This window comes from Python bivittatus, unplaced genomic scaffold (genome assembly GCF_059951505.1).
Source record: "Python bivittatus isolate LINGU-HERP-01145 unplaced genomic scaffold, Pbiv_v1 ctg000580_np1212, whole genome shotgun sequence".
Taxonomy (NCBI): Eukaryota; Metazoa; Chordata; class Lepidosauria; order Squamata; family Pythonidae; genus Python; species Python bivittatus.
The window spans coordinates 16,112,825-16,133,760 of record NW_028277087.1 but is presented as its reverse complement, the minus strand read 5'-3'; the positions used below and the strand labels follow the sequence as shown (position 1 = coordinate 16,133,760).

Below are 20,936 nucleotides of genomic sequence, written 5' to 3'. Positions count from 1 at the left end.
CCTTCAGATATGAGTGCCATTAATTGGGGAAGCAAAATACCACCACAAAAACAGCACTAAAAATAGTAAAACCATAACTGTATTGTAGTAGTCTGAAAATACGGGGGTATAGGAAACAAAGGATGAAAAAAATACTTTGCCAAAGGTCACCAAAGGAATTTGTGGCAGAGCTGAGATCTGTATTGGGAACATGTTTATGCATAGCAGAGGTCCCCAAGATAAGCCACAAGATAACCCTATCCTTTTACTAAACAACATGTTTTAGCTCAGCATGTTGTGAAAATATAACCACTGTGGTTTGCAGAGCATGGATTTGGTTGCCAACTCCAGATTTTTCAATAAGCCATTGTTAACTAAGTTAGCACAGTATGTGAGTCAGTGCCTTAGCACATATTTAAAGTGCTGTTACTTGTTCACTCTTTGAAAGACATTTAAAAGCATCTTAAGTTTTTGATGTACTGAGACTTGAAACTATTCTATTATTTTGCTGTTTTTGAGGTTACTTCAGCAACTAGATTGAGAAGCAGGATATAAAGATGTTAAGAAGATAAATAAATAGCCCACTGTTAGAAATCCCTAGAAAATCCCTAGCCAGGAGGAAGATAACTGAGTATCTTAAAAAAAACAAAAACAAAAAACAAACAAACCTCAAGACCTTAAAGCCTGGCCAAATATACATACTTAAAACAGTTTTCTTCATAAATACTGTTCCAAATCTTCCAGGCTTCAGGCCCTTTATAGCCAGTGTAACGTTCTGGATTAAGAAGCAAATCTACATACTCTGCTTCAGGAGAATGGATATCTAGGAAGGAAAAAGTACTGCATTAAAAAGAGAGACAAAGAGAATAAGAACGTATTCTAGAAAGCATCCTGCTAACTGTTTTTGCTGTTTTTCATCTCAGGGCATTCCACTTTTTCCAAAGTGAAACAGATGGGGGGAAAAGGCAAAACTTTCTCAGTTGTGGACTCATGCTGTGCAAGGCACACTCCCCCTCATTTAGTCAGGCAAGAGCCTGATAAAACTATCAAAAACTTCCATGATGGTTTGGTATCATTTCATTCTACAAACAGAGGAACTGCTACTGGCTTCCCTAAAAATGAGAGAAGGTGCTATCTTCTGCATTGGTCAAATCACACTTCTTCTTTGTTGGTCAGAGTGCATTCTAACCAAGAAACTTGCATCCAGTTCTGAGCACATTTTAGGAACAACACTGACAAACTGGAGCATGTCCAGAGGAGAGCAATCAAGATGATAAAAGGCCTGGTGAGGAAAAAAAACTACAAAGAATTATTGGCGGCATTGGATATGTTTAGCTTAAAGAAGAGAAGACAGCATGGACATATGTCTTCAGGCATCTGAAGCAGTGCCATGTAGAAGAGAGGGCAGAATTGTTCAGTGTTGTTCCAGAAAAAGACACATTGGACTTACATTAAAGGAAATAGACGTCAGTTGGGCATAATGAAAAATTTCCTGAGCACCAGATTGCCTCAGGAAGTAGTGGACTCTCTTTCACTGGAAAGAGTTGAGACAGAGGCTAGATGGATGCTGTGGTAGCAGATTCCTACACCAGGCAGGGAATTGGACAAAATGTTTTCTAAAGTCTATTCCAACCCTTGCATTCTATGATTCTATGCAGCTTCCATCATGCTGGGTCGCATGCAACCAAATTCAGTATAGAGCTATAGTAGCTACATGCATGTCTGGTTTTTTTTTTTTTTTTTTTTTAGCAAAGGAAAGATTCAGGGCCAACCTTGTTATCTTAGGGGCAACTATGTCTAGTGTTCATGTACATGGCCTATTGATCTATAAAATGGGGAGGGCAAGAAAGGGACTATATATCTAACTTTAGTATTTAAAAACATATATAAATGAGAAAAATATAATGATTTCTTATTTCCTATACTTTCCCCAGCCAAAAATGGATTTATCACCCAATCGGGCTCCAGTGTTGGAAGTCAGAGGACTGAGTGCTTGAAGTTAAAGTATGAAAGTAAGAGGGTTCACTTGTTTTCCCCCATTATCTCTTTTGGTGTTAAAATTGGTGTTAAAATTCCTTAGGTGCTTTTTATATGAACAGGGCAGACTTGTGAACAGGGGTATCCACAGGGGTATCAATATCAAAATCCTGGGCATGACTGGGCAGTCAAAACCCTGCTCCCTTTTAAAGTGCACTGCGCCCAGCCTACACATGTAAAAAGGGACAGCCTTGATCACCCTGGTCACACCTGCCATTTTGATGTCATTGAAAGCTCCTACAGATGACCCTGCTTGTGAATACATACAGCTATTCCCCAACCATCTAGATAATGCCCAAGGGTAGTTTCTGTTTGCATCATATAACAAAACAAATGGCAAGTACCATAACTTGGACCACATCTTTTGTCTTTTTTCTTCTCCCCACCCCCCCACTCCAGGTTATTTAGAGGAGTTTAAATTGAACATAATAGTAAGAAGGGGACCATCAAGATAACAGACATGTCTCTGTGTATCCAAATGCACATGTCAACTTTCTTTGAATCCTCACAACCACCTTAGATGCCCCAACAGAAACACAGGCATTGGAGACACCAACAGTACCATCAGCTTCACAAAAGTTTTCTGAAGAATCGTCATGCCGAGTCCACTGAATCATAGCCCGTGCAGTTTCTTCACTGCAAAATAAGTGAGAAAATGTCTGTCATTCACATACATGAAAATGATTCTACATAAAAAAGGGGATCTGGGTTAAATGACTGTGAGAGGTGGGAAAGTGTCACACCTAGTATCAGCATGCCCAAGAACACTGTTTAGCAACAGTTAAGAGGGCCTGCAGGAACCCTGAATTTGGCACATGAACATGGGTGGACACATAACTGTAACACCACTTGGATTCACACACTACACTAAAACATAATAATATTGGTTTGGTTTTGATTTACATTGTATGAACCAACAACTGTGATTTGTAAACCTCAGTTTATAACTTAGTGTGATGTGCAAACACAACTATTATAGTTTATACAACAAACCTTAATTATGGAGTCCTTGGTGCTCTCTGAGCTTGGTTGTTTGATTGAAGACATTTCATTACCTGACTAGGTTATGTCACTGTCCAGCACTGAAGATGTTACCTAGTCGGGTAATGAAACTTCTGCAAGCAAACAACCAAGCTCAGAATACCAAGGACTCCACAGTTCAACCCTGAGCTACATATATTTTCTTCTATTAAAACCTATGGCTAAGCACACTGTGCTGCATAGGCCATCTACCACAGCTATCGCAAGTGGCTGGAGTAACAGCAAGGGCTGTTACTAAGCTGGAAAAACTCCCCCTTTTCTTCTAAGCCCACTCAGAGAAGTAGCCATGCCTGCAGAAGTCCCTGAAAACATGCTTCTAAGGTAAGATTAAGTAGTTGAATTACTTACTGTCTGTGTACACAGAGAATAACTTCTAGGGGAGAAAGAAAATGCATGTGACCCCACCCAAGTTTATCCAGAAAAACAAATTATACCTCAAAGATTTGTCAACAGCCCCAAGGTTTTCTCCTTCACAGCCTTCAGCAAAGGTGGTGGCAGCAGCTGCTTCTGAATACTATAAAACAAGATGACAGGAGATGAGGAACTGATCCAAGTGCACTCACCTCTGTGGGATTGGCAACCAGTAATCCCCAAATCAACTACAGCCTGTGAAGGGCTACCAGATGGCCCATGTGCCACTCAGGATCCCTCACCCACTTCCTTGTGATCAATTGCTCTATGCTTAAAATTCCTCTTGTCTCTATTTTAGCCAAATCATTAGCCTAAAAGTTACTGGACAAACTTAAGAGCTTTTTTAGGGATGTATGTTTCTTTGTGACCTTAAGTGCACAACACTTAAATTATCTCCTGAGGCAAAAAAATACTTTGCTTTTACTAAAACACAAATCTGTTAGATATGTTGGTCCATATTGGACAGAAGCTGGAAATGACAGGCCTAGCTAAGTTGGTTCCTGGCTATCACAATGGCTCATGACTCAAGTTGTCATTAGCATTAGCATCTGATTAACATTAAATGCTAAGAAAAACCAGTGCTTCTGTCTTCAGACACACACAGAGAACAGAATAGTTATCCTGAATTCAGTAAGTTCTGACTGGACCTGATTGTTACTTACCTTATAACTCTCTGATCTAATTCCACCAGGGACCTCATCCTGAAAATAAGAGATCATGAGATCAAGCTTGATGTGTTTGTTTAATATGCCAGTGTAAAACCACAGTGTTTTAACTTTCTTGTCAACCAACCATTTTTGCTGGAAGAACAATTTGAATAGGAAGTGTAAAGCAAGAATTGTCATATCTGATTTCAAGGGTCACATTAAGCCACGATTTTTAACTACGTTTTCTTCGGCAAGCCATAATAGCAGCTTAATGCTTCAAGTTAAAACTTAGCTTACAATCCAGAATGGGCAAGTTTATGCAACACTCTATAAACCAATGGCCTGCTTTTTGCTCAGTCATGATCCTTTTTGTAATTCTTTAATTATTATTAGCCTTGTCACAAAATAAGACATACTTAATCCTCCTTCAAATTAAATTATTTTCAAACCAGAAATTAACCAATAGAACAGGCATCACAAAAATCATCCAATAATCTATATAAGCAGAATAATGTCAACCGGGGGAAATAAATTAGAAGCATCAAAGATGTAACAATAAGCCAATAAAAACTAAAAAGCTGCCAATTTTAAAAAAAGATTAAAAATCCTAGTCCAATAAACTAATTCTTAACATTCTTATAAATAAGTACAAAGTACAGGAATCGGAAAAGATATTCCAGGACTAGGACCCCACTACTGAGGAACCCTTAATTTCCATCCACCCAAACCAGAAGGTGGGCCAGAAAATAGACCTCACCAAAAGATCTTAAAGGACATGGGGGCATAGTGGTCCTTCAGCTACCTGGTTTTAATCATACAAGTTTTCGTCATGTAAAAACTATCCATTCACTTTTGAGAATCTGGCAGGTTCCAGGTTGAAGAAAGCTGCTATAGACAGAGAACCAAGCAGTACTCTGAATGTACTGCCATGTCCATGTAGCACTTGCTGGTTGAAGGTGTGATGTTTACATATCTGCTTTCAATGTATTACAGGGGCTGCAGAGGTAACAAGGGGTTGCAAAGGCTAGAGCTCTCCACTGATGGAATATATCTCCCTCCTCCCCTGATGAAAACCTACAGAAATATTTGCTGCCCCTCATCTGGAGAGGAAGCCGAGCTAGCAGTGCGAGCTGGGCTCCATGAACAGGCAGGGAGAGCTATGTATTTCCTGAGCATGTACAGGGAGTCATATCATCACAGCAGAAACAGAAGCTAGACTGTTCTTCTTAAAGAACTGATACAACAAACAGAGAGATTTTCTATTACATTTCCCACAACAAAATAAACAAGGAAGCATGCTGGGATATTGTCAAGGTTTGGCATTTGAATCCTCCATAAAGCAGAAAGCAGATATTGGAAAATAGAAAAGAATTTTATTTTGTTTCCTTGTACTTACAGATGTGCATGGATAAACAGCACAGTCTCTAATTCCACAGTGACTACTGTCACTCCAGAAAGGACAAGGCTTCTTCAGGTTAACCTGGAAAAAAGGAGAAAAGAGTGAGTGCTGTTTTTAAATAACAGACAGACCAAAGATGAAATAAAAGTCTGGTCATTCCTATGTTTAATGCTTCCTTCTACACACTCTTCTGTGGTTCTAGAATAATCAGAATGCCACATATTCTACCCAAGCCTAGCCATGGAACTGAAAAATGTGCTGAACTGCATAAAACTAGCTGCTGGAAGTAAATGCAATTATTTTTGGCAGCCCATTAGAGCGTATACCACATAAGTAACTTTTTTTTTCTTAACTGCATATCATTTTAATAACTTGAGCACTAGTACTAATACCTTTGTCTTAGATTTGATTCCTTAAAAAAAGTAAACATATCTACATATGTACAATGTGCATTCTTACAAAATAAGCATTTAAAAAAAACAGAAAATGCTGACTTGGTCCTGAAGAATATGAAAAAGTATTAGAAGTTAAATTAATCTAAATGAATAGATGGAAAGAGAACGTGGAAGCTACTTGTAACAATGTGAAAAGAATTAGTTCAGGATACCACAGGTGTTTATGGAGTTATATTAGCAGTATGAAAAAGGATACTTGGTAAAATTATGAAGTATAACAACTTCTGGATAGGGAACAATGCATAGATGAGAATGAATGCTGGAAAAATAGAAAATGACAAAGTTATTGCATGATGCAGATGTAGGGAAATCAGATATAAATAATGCAGTTACAGACAGCAAGAAAGAATAAAGATTATTAGGGGCTGAGAAAATACAGGGCAATTCTGATGGAAAAACTTGTTTTGGAAGCCCACTAAAGAAAGAGCCCCAAGAAAAGTGAACAGGATTACAAAGAAAAATGATGAAATGATGTGGGATGAAACTGAAGTGAGGAAATGTTGGAAGGAGTAATTTAGAGGTTTATTTCAGGGTGAGAGTCATATGTACATATGTCATGTGTAGCTGAAATGAATGCTATAAATGTTAGTCCCAATGAAAAAGATGATGAAAAGAAATCACAAATGCTGTGAGGAAGTTAAAAATGTGAAAGATGCAGTTGTTTTAACTGGAGAAATGTTAAAACATATTGTACATTTTTGGACTTAGAGAAAAAGTATCATGAAATGAATTACAGACTACTTTGTGTGAATAAGAAGCTGAAAGTTGGTTGCTGTATGTGTTAACAGCTGTATGTAGTAGAAATAAAGCGAGCATGAAAATATGTGGACAGTTTAGAGATTAGTTCAATGGCTAAGCAGGGAAGAAAAGAGGATGTGTGATTCCCCTTGATAAGGTCAAGAATGAATGGGTGCAGAATGAACGTGGGTTAAATACAGAAGTGATCAGTACAAAATAAGTGAGTAGGATTCATCATGTGGAGCAGTGTTTTTCAAACTTGGCAACTTTAAGATGTGTAGACTTTGACTCCCAGAATTCCCCAGCCAGAAAAATTAAAAATGTTGTGGCTGGATGGAGCTGGTGAGATCCTCAAAAAAGAGAGGTGAGAAGTTTAAAGAAGGCAGCTTATAAAATGGGGCAATAGTAATAGGATGGTTTGTAAGCATAGAAAGTTTTACCTGTTTTTTCTTACTTTGTTTTTAATTTCTTTGGTTTAGTATTTCTTACTCCACTCTGCATAAAACTGCTTATCCCGAAGGAGAATGCCATGATTAATAAGGGTGTATATGTGTCTGAAAAGTAAATAAATTCGAAAAGCTACCTTGTAATATCTGAAATAATCACTTTGAAGAAGTTCTTGCAATTGGGGGAAAATTTTGTAGTTGTTGAAGGTATCAATAGTCTCTACATCACAAGTGCAATCATCTAAATGACCCGTGACCTAATAAAAAAAGAGAGAGAGAGAGAGAGAGAATTAGAATTTTTTTTTAAAGAACAAAATTATTCCTGTAGGTTTAATACAACAATTTAATCAGCATTTAGGAAAAAACATTCTGAATGGCTGAGGTCCAAATTACCTCTATGCCTGAAAGAAACTTATGCTCCCACTGGGTCCATACATGCTTGAAACTAGAAGGGGAGATAAGGCCCTCATCCCATTGCATCCCACTTTTACAAGTTCTTTTGAGGGGAGAGGATATTTTGCTTAATTTAGTGTTACTCAAACAGGAGGTTATGGTTTTGCCCCACAGAACTATCAGGGTTTGTTTCTGGTTTATGAATCCTAACTTTTTTTGTTTTAAATTAGCTAGCATTCTCACTGAACCAGCTATACCTGTTTTGTTCAATGCCACTGAAAGGAGCAAAGCGTGTGAGCGCACACTCTGACTGGTCATTACGTCCGAATACAGCTATTAGCTGAAATCACATGCCGTACTATGTTCACGTTTCTTGAATAATCCACAATTAGCTTCATTCACATAACACCTAGACCCATAATCACAGGTACAAACCACAATGGTCAGGTCTGTACTGTACTATATACTAAGTAAAAAATGTGGAATCACTTGATTGGGAAATCAAATTTACTGTTACAGTGAGCATGACATTTCTCAAAAATGCAGATTTTTTAAAAAATACACATAAGAAAAGACATATCCTGTAGCAAAATCCTTCAAATTCATCCAGGTTCCTGACTGACCCTAAGGCTGAAAAACCCATGCATGTTTGCTGTAAATTAAAATCTCACCAAATTCAGTGAGGTTTCTTTCATGTATACATATTACATCCAGCTACAGGGCATATAGTAACCTCTTGCTCTTTCTGCACATAGATTAGAATGTCTTTATATGCCAACTATATCATTTCCTGAAAAAAAATCAGTTCTGGCCTCAGCCACTTTAAGCCTAGTTTAGACCTAGTTAAACCTAGAGATTTTGTGTTAGTCATGGTTTATTGAATAAACCACAGCTGGCTGAGTTCACACAAATATTATGGCTTAATGTAATGTACTATATATATATATAGTACATTGTATATATATTACATAGTTATAATGTATAGTACATAATGTATAGTACATACATTATAACTATGTAACTATAGGTACATAGTTATATATATAGTATATATAACTATACTTTTATAATACACTTTTTAAGGAGCTGCCTCAAAGCAATGTGAAAGCTTCAAATAATCAGAAATCCAGTATAAAGTTGCATTTTCCATACTTCTAGACTCAATCTGACATGATGTCTTTGACTTTCAGAGTCCTAAATTAAGAGTGGGCAAATAGCAATCTTATAGTTACATATAACTGCATACTACAATTTCCAATTTCTAGAAATAATGAACTCACCATCCTTTGGCTGCCAGAAAAAAAAAAAATTAACACACCACAAGCCCTCACTGCTCTGGTCAGAGGAACTGCCACCATAAATTAGGTTGCTAAGGTTGTAGCTTCCATCATAGAGATAAATGCGAAGTTCATAAGTGTAAAAATATTGAGTCACACTTGATTCCTGGTGATTAGATCCATGCATTTTTATTGGCAGTATTGCAGAAGTGGCTTGCCACTGTCTTCCTCCAGGATGTTTTATTTCTCTTATAGTTCTGGATTGTCTCCCTTCTAAATACTAATGAAGGCTAAGCCTGCTTAGCTTGAAGATCAGTTAAGCTGCCAAATCTTGTGGAAAGTTACTCTATACAGATGGCGAAGATACTGAAACAGCCCTATTACATCTGCAAACCTGTTAGGTTTGGAAGTTCAACTGCACACATGATTGGAGGAAATTGCTAATCTTGATCTATTCAGCCAAGGCCTGCAAGATACTGCCATCTGCTTCTAAAACATTGTCCTCATGGGTTGGCTTATCAGTAATTTGAAGCTACTAAACATTGATCTATGTTTGGCCGTTGCCAGGTCTCATATATTCCTCCAGCTAGTGACCAGAAAGAAGGGGCACAACCATACCTTCCCACAAACTCCACTCCAGTTCACACCCATAACAGGTCATCTGGCTCCCCCCTCCCCCTCCCCAGAGATGAAGACCAATATTTGGAATTGACATAGCAAATGGAGGAAAGACCAGAAAGAGAGTAAAGGGCGTTTCTCATCAGAGGCATTGGCCCTTCCCAAAAGATGTATACTAACAGAATAGTCTGAACTGAATTGTTCCAGAATTACATCCCCACCCCTATCCAGAAGCCTCCTTCAGGTCCTGCAGCCATCCAGGTTTTGGTATATTTTTCACTGAGACCTGCAGAAGTTGGAAGAGACTCCCCAAAGAACATCTGATCCCTATTTTTTTCCAGCAGCAAAAACCATTTTACTTAAGTAGGCTTTTTTAAAAAACAACTTAAAATGACAATAAAATTTTTATATATTTAATTTTGTTGAGACACAAACATTTATTCTGTTTTGTGTATATTATTTATTCTTTTCATGCTTTGGGTGCTTTTTAAACAAAAATGGTAAGACTTAAATGAATTTAATCGTCATCATCTATGCTTTAAGGGCGGAAGAAAAGTGATCCATTCAGTAATCTATCATTCAGAACAAAAGCATTCAGGTTATTCCGTGATTCAAGGATTGTTTGTTTCAGATGCCAAACATGAGGCAAGTCATTGAGAAACTGAGCTCAGAAAAGAGTAATTTCCGGGGAAGGGAGATTCATAGCACGTAGCCTAAAAGGAAGTTAAGGGGGGGGGGAGAGAGAGAGAGAGAACCAAATTCCTACATGCTTCAGTTTGACTTCTTTCTAATAGAACTCAAATTGTTATTTCACGTTCAAAAGTTCTACATTAAAATGCTAACAAAATCTGTTGACAAAGTCCTACAGCTAGTAGCAATTTCTCACTTTCCTGAATATTCCAGAGAGAGTTGGTTTGGTTGGCAAGCTTTGCAAATGCAAACAATTATTTTTATCAACATGAGTTTATTAAGATTTACTTTCTACTAAAAAAAGCATCACATCATGCAATGGAACCAACCAACAAGGACTTCATGAAAGCCAGACAGAAATATACCTTAAACATAATGATTTTCTAGAATTCAATCCCACAAGATGTAATGAGAGCCTTTAGCTTAAAAGATGCTCAAACAGCACTAGACAAAAGTAGTCTTCTATCAACAAATTCTTCCTTGACAAAGAACAGGGGCAACGTACCTATAGATGCAAACACTGGATATAAAACTCAGATAGTAAGAAACCTGCATCAAGTTTAGTTTGACTGAACTAATTTTCATTCTTAGTCATTAGGGATGCCCACTAATTTCAGAATGAATGGGCTTTATCGCTTGTTCTGAAATAAACATGTACCTCTTAAAATTCATTTATATTATACTCTGCCTGAACCAATCAATATACCAACATGGGCAAATGAAGGAGATTGCAAAACTAAAAAATGGCAGTATGTCTGTGCACCGTTCCTCTTCAGCAGTTCCTTTTTCCTGTCTTAAGAGCGGCTAAGGATTGCATCATTCAGATTTTAACAATCTGGTTGTTAAACCACCACAGAAAGATTTGCTTCCACAAAATATGGACAGAAAATCCCTTAACCACCATTAAGGCATAGTAATCCATTTTTATTTGCTCAGCACATAGCCCAATAGCAGCTGGGTTCTCCAAACACAACCAAAATGCAATTTCTTTTAATTTGCATGTTATGTGAAACTACAGTAGCCAATTCTACAATCCATGATTAAAATAAACCACAGGTTAGCACAACATAGACATATGAATAGAGCCACTGCATCTCGCAAACTACAACTGGATTCACTCATCGAGTTAAGCCAAAACAAAGAACATGATAGAGCTAAACTATGTACGGACCTCAGTATCAGAACATAGTTGCTCAGCCATAACTCTGTTTACAGTTCAATCATTAACAGAGTATGAGCAGATGCATTATTTAATTTCACACATTCTAAAAAAAGCTTTGCAAGTAACAAGCAAGCAACATATTATTTTATAAAGAATTGACTGGGATTAAACAAATTTAAAAGGGGGACGTGGTGGCGCAGCAGCTTAATGACGCTGAAAGTTGCTGGCCAGAAATGGTCGACGCTTCAGCGGTTCGAGTCCAGCCTTCGCATTAACAGGGTGAGCTCCTGCTTCCTCCCCAGTTCCTGTCAACCCAACAGTTCGAAAACTCACGTGAGTAGATAAATGGGGACTCTCACTCCGGTGGGAGGAAAAATGCTGGCGGCACCTTGCAAAAGGAGTCAGGAGCAGTTGCCGGTAAGCGCGAAACTGCGCTCGCCCGAAAAGGGCGCAAAGCAACGGAAACCCTGCCTCCTGCACTCGCCAGCTGGGCTCTGCCCTAGGAAGGAGGCTCTGGCAAACCACTTCCGAAGAACAGTTGCCTTGAAAACTGCAAGGACTCGTCCAAGCAGTCACTGCAGAGTCAGTAACGACTGATCGCAGATTAAAAAAAAAAAAAAAATTTAAAAGGAAGGGAAGACTATCAGTGATTGGGGCAAATATTAATACTGGCTCTCACCGTTAAAATTATAAAGTTGATTCAAAAGTGAGAGAAACTGGAAAGGACATAAGCACATTAAAAACATCAATAGAAATTGATTGTTTGCAACATCAAATTGATCATCACTTCCATACTTTATATTTTTTCTTAAAGAAATTTACAAATAAAATATTTATAGAAAACAGACCAACATATGTAGGTTTGACTTCAATTCCTGCTTTACCAGATGAAGGGAAGCAATCCTGTTCTTGCAGTACTAATTTCAGGGAAGACCAGTAAGGAAATGTTGGATTGGGGAAAACTTTATTACAGTTCTAATCCAGAGTGATTCTGCAGTAAGTTTCTGTTAGCTATGTCTTTAAAGCAGCCTTCCTAAAATAGTGCTCTCCAGATGGCCCGATACTCCAACTCGACATACATCGATTTGGGAGATGTATGCAATTTGGCTTCAAAGCTGGACTATCTTTGTACAACACAATGAACTAACCATTTATTTAACCATGAGTTACTTACTGAACACATCATAATTGGCTGACTTTATATAACAGTAAACCATGAACAAGACAACTACATTATGGCTTAGCATATTGCATGAATCCCACTATAGGAAACAAAGTACAGTAATCATAATCTACCCAGAAGGGAATCAACCACAATAAATGGGGACCTCAGAAAAAAGTGACTGTGTTGTTTGAAGCATGTCTTCAAAAAAAATTTATTCAGGTCTCAGTCAAGTGTGTCATCTCAAACACACATACACACACCTATTAATAAAAATGAAGCCTTAACCTGAAGCAGAACACAAACAGGCAATCTAGTACCCTCCTTGGATTACACCTGAGCATTGCAGGCTAGAACTAATGGGACTGGAACTTCTAAACAACTGGAGAACATCAGGTCACTTATTCTTAGCATAGGCATAGTAATTAGCAATAAAAAAAAAATAGAGCATCTCTAAGCACTTCCAGAATACTTAGCACAATCCACCCAGAGATAACAGCAATCAGTTTCTGAGAAGCTACAAGTAAACTTGTAATCCAATTTTTTGTTTTTTTGCCAAAGTCACAAAGGCTGCAATCCTCAATACACTGCATTTAGAGGAAGTAGGCTTGATAATATCTCACACAGTCAACACAACTTGGGCCATGGAGTCACTGCCTTCATTTTGTAATTTAAGAAAAAAATAAGTTGAAGGACCCTTTCAGCTTGGGCTAGCAATTCAGAGATTTATTTATTATTCTTGTATACTGCCATATTGTATGACGACTCCTCCATTACAACGTAACAATACAGTACAATAAAGCACCCAGAATAAATGTATGTTAAATGAAACTGTCCATAGGAATAAATCATAATAAAACCATATATTAAAAAAACAGTAGCCCATCCTACTCACAGGCATTATCTTCTAATCAATACCAAAAGCTCTTTGGAAGAGCTCTTATCTTTACCCACTTTTTGTCTAGGATGGGACAAGTTAGTTTCAGGTGAGAGATTATTCCACACAATCAGGGCCATAACAGAGAAACAAGTTCTAGTTTTGCTCTACAATGCTATGCATGTCTACTCAGAAGTTGTATTAAGTTCAATGAGGTCTACTCCCATGAGCGTGTAAAGCTCCAGATATGTTGGGACTGAAATTCTCAGACCTGGTTCAAATAACTCACTAAATTACAGCATGCTTGACTTTGTCTATGAACTAGATCACAACTGCCTGGGGTTAACACATGTTATATCATAAACTATGGTTTATAATTTACAATGGGTAAATGTTAAGCCATGGGCCACCAACATTCTAGGCTAATGGATTTCAAAAGCATGTTACAGGTTCCACATGAAATGGCCATCACAGTGGATGTGACCTATCATAAAATCCCCATATGTCAGAAAGCAAACAAAATATGGCTACAACTCTTTGTGTAGCCTAGGGGTATAATTAGAAATACTACGTATAGTGTTTGAAGTTGGTGCTCCTTCACTTTGCAACATGGTAGCCTCCCATTCAATTTGTTATTATGAATTTTTAAAAAGATTTTTACAAAGCAAATTAGACTGAACCCAGACAGCCACAGACCCCAAGGAACATGCCAAGCATTTGGGTCCTTGCAGTTATGCCCAAACCAAACTGAAAAATCTGCAACAGTTTACAATCCCAACACATCTGGAAGGTGCCAGCCTAGAGAAAGGTGCTGTGCAAGAGCCTGCTCCTCTAACCAACTTCCTTTCAACAATCTGATTACCCAAAAGAGAATCAGTCTGAATCCATAAAACTTTTTATGAGTGTAGCCTCAACCAACACCAAGAAACAATACACAGCCGACCATAACATAGAGGAGTGCAGTGTTTCTCAACCTCAGCAACGTGAAGATGTGTGGACTTCAACTCCCAAATTCCCCAGCCAGCATAGCTGTATAATCCCCTTCAACATCATGCCTCTTTGTCCTAATCCTTCAAGCCCTACCAAAGGCCGCAATTTTTCCTCACGGAATGAGACAGCCGACGGCAATGAGTTATCCAGAAAGAAAGCCGTTTGCCAGGCTCCGGGCGCCGTAGCTAATGGCCCTTCCGCCTTTATGACCGGGGCTTTAATTACAGGGGAAAGCCTGCGCCTTGGGGCTACCTAGGGAGGCTCGAGCTCCGATAACGCGGCCCACGGTCCTGGCGCTTACTGCAACTCCAGCAATTCTTACAAATCTTCCACGAAATCTCCAGGAAGAAAGGCGAGAGGGAAAGCCTCCTCTTTGCAGAGGGGAGGCCCTCGCAGAACGACGCACGCCCTCCTTCAACCATCTCCCGGGTCGCCGCCTCAACCCGAGCTCGTGCAGAGAGGCTTCCCCAGCAAAGCCGGGAGGAGCGCGGGGGGGGGGGGTGGCTCTCCCCCCGCAGCACATACACCGGGGTCTGGTCCCCCCGAGCCTGAGGGAGCCCTACGGGGTAGGCGAAAGGAGGTGCCCCGTTACCTGCCGGCCCGACTCACCTGGCAAAAGCAGCGCTGCTCCGCCGTCGGGGGTTGCGCGGAAGCGCCTCCCGAGAGCAAGGCGAGGAGGAAGAGCAGCAGCGCCCGACGCAGGCGGCGAGAAGGCAGCAGCGACATGTCGTCTCTCCCGCTGCCAAAGGCGAGCCTCGGCTGAAGGTCTTCTGCCGGGCGGACACGCCTCTTGCCTGCCTCTCGCCGCCTCGCCTTCCTTTCGGCGGAGCGTCATCTTTCAAGTCGAGGGGACGTGCGGCACAGCCCGCACACAAGGAGAGGCGTCGCGGCTTTTCCCCCGCCTGCGCTGGCCGGGCCCTCGGGGAGAGCCGAAGCCAGCCTTGCCCGTGCTCACCCCGCCTTGCGGTGGCCCTCCCTGCCCCGGGTCTGCCTGGGAGCATCATCCTGCCCACGCCTTCTAGGGGTGAGCCGATGTCTCAAGGCATCGGGCGGGACGTGCAGGTCGGCTTGAAAAAAAAGCTTCGACAACGGCAGCCTCTGTTTCTGTTCCGTGTTTCGATGGCGGGGTTGCGGGGCAGATGTGCACCTCAAATATGCTTAATTCCTGATTAAGGTTGCTGCCCGCATGGATTGATTTCGTCTTGTAAAATGAAAACTCCCAGATTTTTCCAACTCGGCAACCTCTACCCTCCCAAATCCTGATCAGGTTTAGATATAACATCAAGTAAGATTTTCACCGGAAATAAACACTAAAATATGATCAATGAGCAAGAGGGCTGAAGTAACCTATAAGAGGAAGCAGCAAGGGAAAAAAATTAAAGAACAGATTACAAATAGGTTGTAAAAACCATAATGTGTTCTTCACCTTGAACAGAAACAGCTTAAAAGTTGCAAGTGTCCCTTTATACTCTTTTTACCACCACCCCCTCCAAATTCTTAATGTTAGCTATAGGCCTGCACAGAAATTACACCAAGGTGGGTGCTGGGTGGATGGCTTTGCAGAGGGCACTCCTTAGGACAGTGTTGTCCAAACTTGGCCACTTTAAGATGAGTGGACTTCAACGCCCAGAATTCCCCAGCCAACCATGCTGGCTGGGGAATTCTGGGTGTTGAAGTCCACTCATCTTAAAGTGGCCAAGTTTGGACAACACTGCCTTAGGAGGATTACCCACAGAAAGTCCTGAGAAGATTTTAAGGCTTTCAGATCAGAATGCCTTCCCATTGTTTCTTGTAACACTCCTATGGAGGAGATCAGACAGGGAAACAGAGACTCCAAAGACCAAGTTTGTCATCATTTGATCTGTGCAATGTCAGACAGCAGCCACAGATGTACCACTGTGGTTAGAACTTTAATAATGTTGCCAATAACACCCCCCTCCCCCGTGTTATATAGAAGTTAAGCTATCAGATAAATCCAGGGTCAGTTTTCTGGGATATGTTTAGGGATAGATTATTCCTATTTAAGGTATATGCAGTTTGGCTGTGATCCAGGCTGTGATGGCTAGGATCTGAATAGCAAAACTCCACATTTGTTATGATGTCTGGGACCATACGCTGTGTCAATGCTATTAGTGTGTGACAGTTGTTATGTACTATAGGTGGGGCATCAAACTAATGTATCCGGATCCATCTGATCAACAGGAAAACAGTATAACACAGTGTTTCTCAACCTTAGCAACTTTAAGGTATGTGGACTTCAACTTCCAGAATTTTCCCATGTATTAGTGGCATTAATACATGGGAAAATGTACGTAACCAAGAAATATCATCAGGCGGATGCACATTTTATTGTTAGCCACACCCCAAAGTATTGCAATTTGTGAATCAGCATTGTTCTAGGTGGTAACATAAGAAACTGCTCCATAACACTCATCTCCATAAAAGTCTTGAGGGCAAAAATGGAGGAAATACTTCTCTCCAACATCATACAAATGATGGAGAAATTTAAATTTAATAATATTTTTGACTGCATCAAATTCAAAATCTCTTCACTGAGATATAGAAAATAACTGGAACTTTAAGTATGTCTGTATCAGTATTGGGAACAAAAATGGATCATCACAAAATGTTGGGAAACTGGCTAGCCTTGAGGAAAAACAAAGTTATAGTGAACAATAATCTAAACATTAAATGCATCAAGAGGGTGGTACTCTCTATGGCACTTCAAAAAGTCAATATCTCAGAGGGAAAGAGAAATGGCACTCTAGTTCGGTCTGATTTTGAGTTGCATCTTGCTTGTGTATCAACGAACTTGAGCAAGGGAACATTATTGAGGGCTTGAGAATCAAGATATACAGAAAAGATCAAGGGAAGATTATAGGTTTTATTGAGACAACTAACTCTGAAGGACAGGAAGAAAGCAGCCATGTCTAAATTATAGTCATCCTTCATATTTACACATTCATTTAGGGGCCAGTTTGGTATAGTGGTTAAGGCTAGAAACTGGGAGACATGAGTTCTAGTCCCACCTTAGGCACAAAGCCAGCTGGGTGACCTTGGGCCAGTCCCTCTCTCTCAGCCCGAGGAAGCAGACAATGGCAAACCACTTCTGAAATCTTGCCAAGAAAACTGCAGGGACTTGTCCAGGCAGTGACAAACATCAGCACTGACTCAAAGGCATGTACACACCTACACACACACCCTCAAATTAGATCATGCCTGTTTTTAGGACAGAGATGGTCAGCCTACAGCTTGAAGCAGAATTGTGGAGTCACACATATTCGCTTCCATTGAAGCAGAATATTACTTCTGCCTTTAAGCGAAGGCAGATAAGAAAGTTAAAGTTGGCTTCTAATCAGCTTTATCCAGGCTGGAAATCTTTTCTGGATCTCCCCAATTCTGGAAGGTTTTCTTGTTTATTTTGACAGTAGTGGTTCCATCCCAACCCCCTTCTAATATGCTTCCTCTCTGCCCCATTTTAATTCTGTAGCAAAAACAAGTGGACAGAACCGCAAAAAAGAGCAAAAAATATAAAACAAAGTGTCAAATAATCCATACATGATAATGTAGGGATAGGCAACATGGTGGGGGAAGCTGGAATGCTGCATAGCTTAGCAAAATGCCAGACCCTAACCTCACTCAGCGTTGATAGCATTACTTTATCTCCTCCCCATTTAAAACCCTCTAGCGATGACCATCGTGTGCATCTGATGACAAATTCACTTGTTTAACAATGTGTTGGGTACATAGTACAGTATTTCCTTTTATTCATCTTGAATCTCCACACATTTATTTTTAATGGGTGACCATGAAATCCTTGAAAAGGTGGTGGGTGTGACCCTCACCAGTTTGCCTTCTGGTAAATGGGCATTATGTAACTAAGTCTTCATTTGGACCTACTGCCCAATTAAGGGTCATATGGGGTCTTTATTACACCTCCACTGCTACTTACTGTTCCTTTTTACCAGATTCAGGTCACATAAAAACAAATGCAGGTTTTACCACTTTTCTTCTTCACTTTCTGAATTGAAAGCTACATGCAAACTCTCATGCATAGGTATGATGGTACCCAGGTAGGTAGGTACCCAGTTCAAAGTCTGCTTGTCAAGGGTTGAGTTTCAGAAAAATCATGGTGGGACACCTGATGTGCCATTCTCTGTGGTTCCCATACATTTTTATAACATTCAGCAAGGCTTAATCAAACTTAATCAAAGTTTGGCCAGTTTTACCTTGACTCTTTTCTCATACCTTCTCATACTTTTCCACTAGAGTGCCATTGCCTCTACCACTTCACATGGAAACTATTTGTTGTTTTGGGAAGTATATTTCATTGGAGAACCATATCTTGTTGTGTTTTCTTTGAACTTTTTGTTCTAACAGTTGTCATGAGCCATGTAACCTGACATCTTCCTGAGCAAACCCTCTTTATGGTTTACTTTAAGTGAGTCTCATGTACTCCACTTTCATACAATGCCCATCCATATTTTCATGCAAATATATGGCATAAAAGTATACACGATCACTATACCATAACACTGTATAATGATTGGCATTACATACTAGTGACAATAGAGACAGTGCATTAATGCACTGAAGGATGGCCCATTGGTTAGCATGATTAACATATAAATTGATATATAGCTAACCTATTCTGACATATTCTTCTCTTAATATAGTTCTATATAATGACATCACTTAGACATTAAGAGACCATACTCATTCCATGACATCCAAAATATGAATACTCTGAGTTATGTTTTACTCTAACGCCCCCACCACCACACACATATATAACATACCAGTTCTTTACTACTTCAGGTCAGATCAAAGTGCTCTTGGTTCAAAGGGGCCTTGTTCTGGGGACAGGTATTCAATCAGTTTTGGGCCAGGGTGTTCTGTGTTCTTCTTTCAGGACTCATTTTGTAAAATCTTTGACTTGTTCCTAGACGCTTAAATGATGGGTGCAATGGGGAGTGTTTTGCATATCTTTGGCTGTTTTTTGATAGATGGACCTGGCTGTGGTCCATAGATATAATACCTTAATTACATAAAATGTGTACTGCTGTCACACCCTAGATGGATTTGCACAATACACTCATGATTAATGTATTGTAATCCTGGTTTACTCCATCCAATTTTCTAGATTTGCATGACAAATTGAACTATAAACTAGCATACAGTCTGGGTTTGCACAGCATGTTATTGTAAAATGTGCTTAGTTAGTTTATGATTCAATGTGTTGTGAGAGCATGAGTGTTTTGGAACAGCCTTTGAAAATCTCAGATCCAGCTGGTTTCCTCTTCATTTAACCACCATCTGAAAATTTTCTTATTCCATCAAGCCAACTACCTTTATGAATTACCCTTTTGACGTCTTTGATTTTTGTTATTTTATTTGTCTTGTCTTCCATGCTATTCTTTTTTTCAATATTGGTTTAATAATGTTTATGATGTCAGTTGCCTTACACATTCAAGGGAGAAAGCAGAAAGACTGGCTGTACATATTTTAATAACAGAACTATTAGCTCATACCCAAAAGATTGCAGAGATGTTACACAGGCCAATATCTACTGTTCTGTGTAACATCCCCATCCAAGCTCCTAAGCTGAATGACTAGGGACACACCCCTATGAAGCTTCTTGTGACTCTTTTGCATCATGTGTGTTTGGAATGCAATTGTTTTTAATACTTAGAATGGGGTTTCTTGGTGGCTCCCATCCAAAGAAATGGTCCCATTCTACTTAGCTTTTTCAAGATCATATAAAAAAGCCCCAAGAAGGCACGTGTTTTGCTTGCCTAGAGGAGCTGCTAAAGCATCTGAAGCTCAGGAACCACAAGGAAGAGTAAGAGAAAAGAAGAGTAAGAATTCCTTCCAATGGTGAAATGGACTGCCCACAAGCTCTGCAAAGTTTCACGTACTAAATGGTGGATTTAGATTACAGCAAGTTTGAGCTGGGAATAGATTGGGTTAGCTGCAGAATTCTGTTAACATTAAGATCACAGAGGACTGAATTGCTTTTGAACTGGTGCGGAGTCCTGGAATGGAAGCGTCTGGGGTCTATTTGACCCTGTCCATGAAGAGGGCACTCATTGCCACTCTGGATAACCTCACTGTTGTGGGATAAGGAATTGGAATGTTTGGTATATGAAGGTCAACAAAGACCACTTTGGCATCTGTATGTTATTCTGGCCCCTTCAAGTCCTTCTATGCTGCCTCATAATGGTGGTGGTGAGGGTGTTCCTGGGAGGGATGAGTGAAGAACGCCAGGAGTGTATGCCAAGAGTGTATGATCCCAGCAGGGCCACCCAAGGCATGAAGATCATCCCAGCTATCCAGCTAAAACAAGCTGTCATGTATAATGAGCAGCAGCAATATAGGAAGATGCTGGAGGGAGATGGTTATTTTAGTGACAATGATAAAGACATTATTTCATACTACACAGGAGAAGGCAAAGGTAAACCACTCCTGTATTTTACCAAGAACACCACATGAATAGAAAATGATCAACAATTCATAAGGCCGATCAATCGTGAGTTCTCACTTGAAGCATAAATGACCAGGCTCATATGATCATATTTTGAAGACGTTATTTCTAGCTAGTTCTCTTGAAGAGT

The 20,936-nt window shown here is 39.8% G+C and overlaps 1 protein-coding gene across 1 annotated transcript in view; it reads right to left on the bottom strand.

Annotated features, from left to right (window-relative positions):
- The window catches only part of ERO1A (endoplasmic reticulum oxidoreductase 1 alpha), a 36,864-nt gene extending 21,583 nt beyond the window's left edge, over positions 1-15,281 (bottom strand). Inside the window, exons 1-7 of the mRNA XM_088149664.1 lie at positions 14,932-15,281; positions 7,291-7,410; positions 5,512-5,595; positions 4,131-4,169; positions 3,492-3,571; positions 2,579-2,652; positions 682-802 (exon numbers count right to left, since the gene is read on the bottom strand). Coding sequence (XP_088005790.1) covers positions 682-802; positions 2,579-2,652; positions 3,492-3,571; positions 4,131-4,169; positions 5,512-5,595; positions 7,291-7,410; positions 14,932-15,048 — 635 coding nt within the window. The 5' untranslated portion in view covers positions 15,049-15,281. The remainder of the gene's footprint in view (positions 1-681; positions 803-2,578; positions 2,653-3,491; positions 3,572-4,130; positions 4,170-5,511; positions 5,596-7,290; positions 7,411-14,931) is intronic.
- Positions 15,282-20,936: the final 5,655 nt, after the last annotated feature.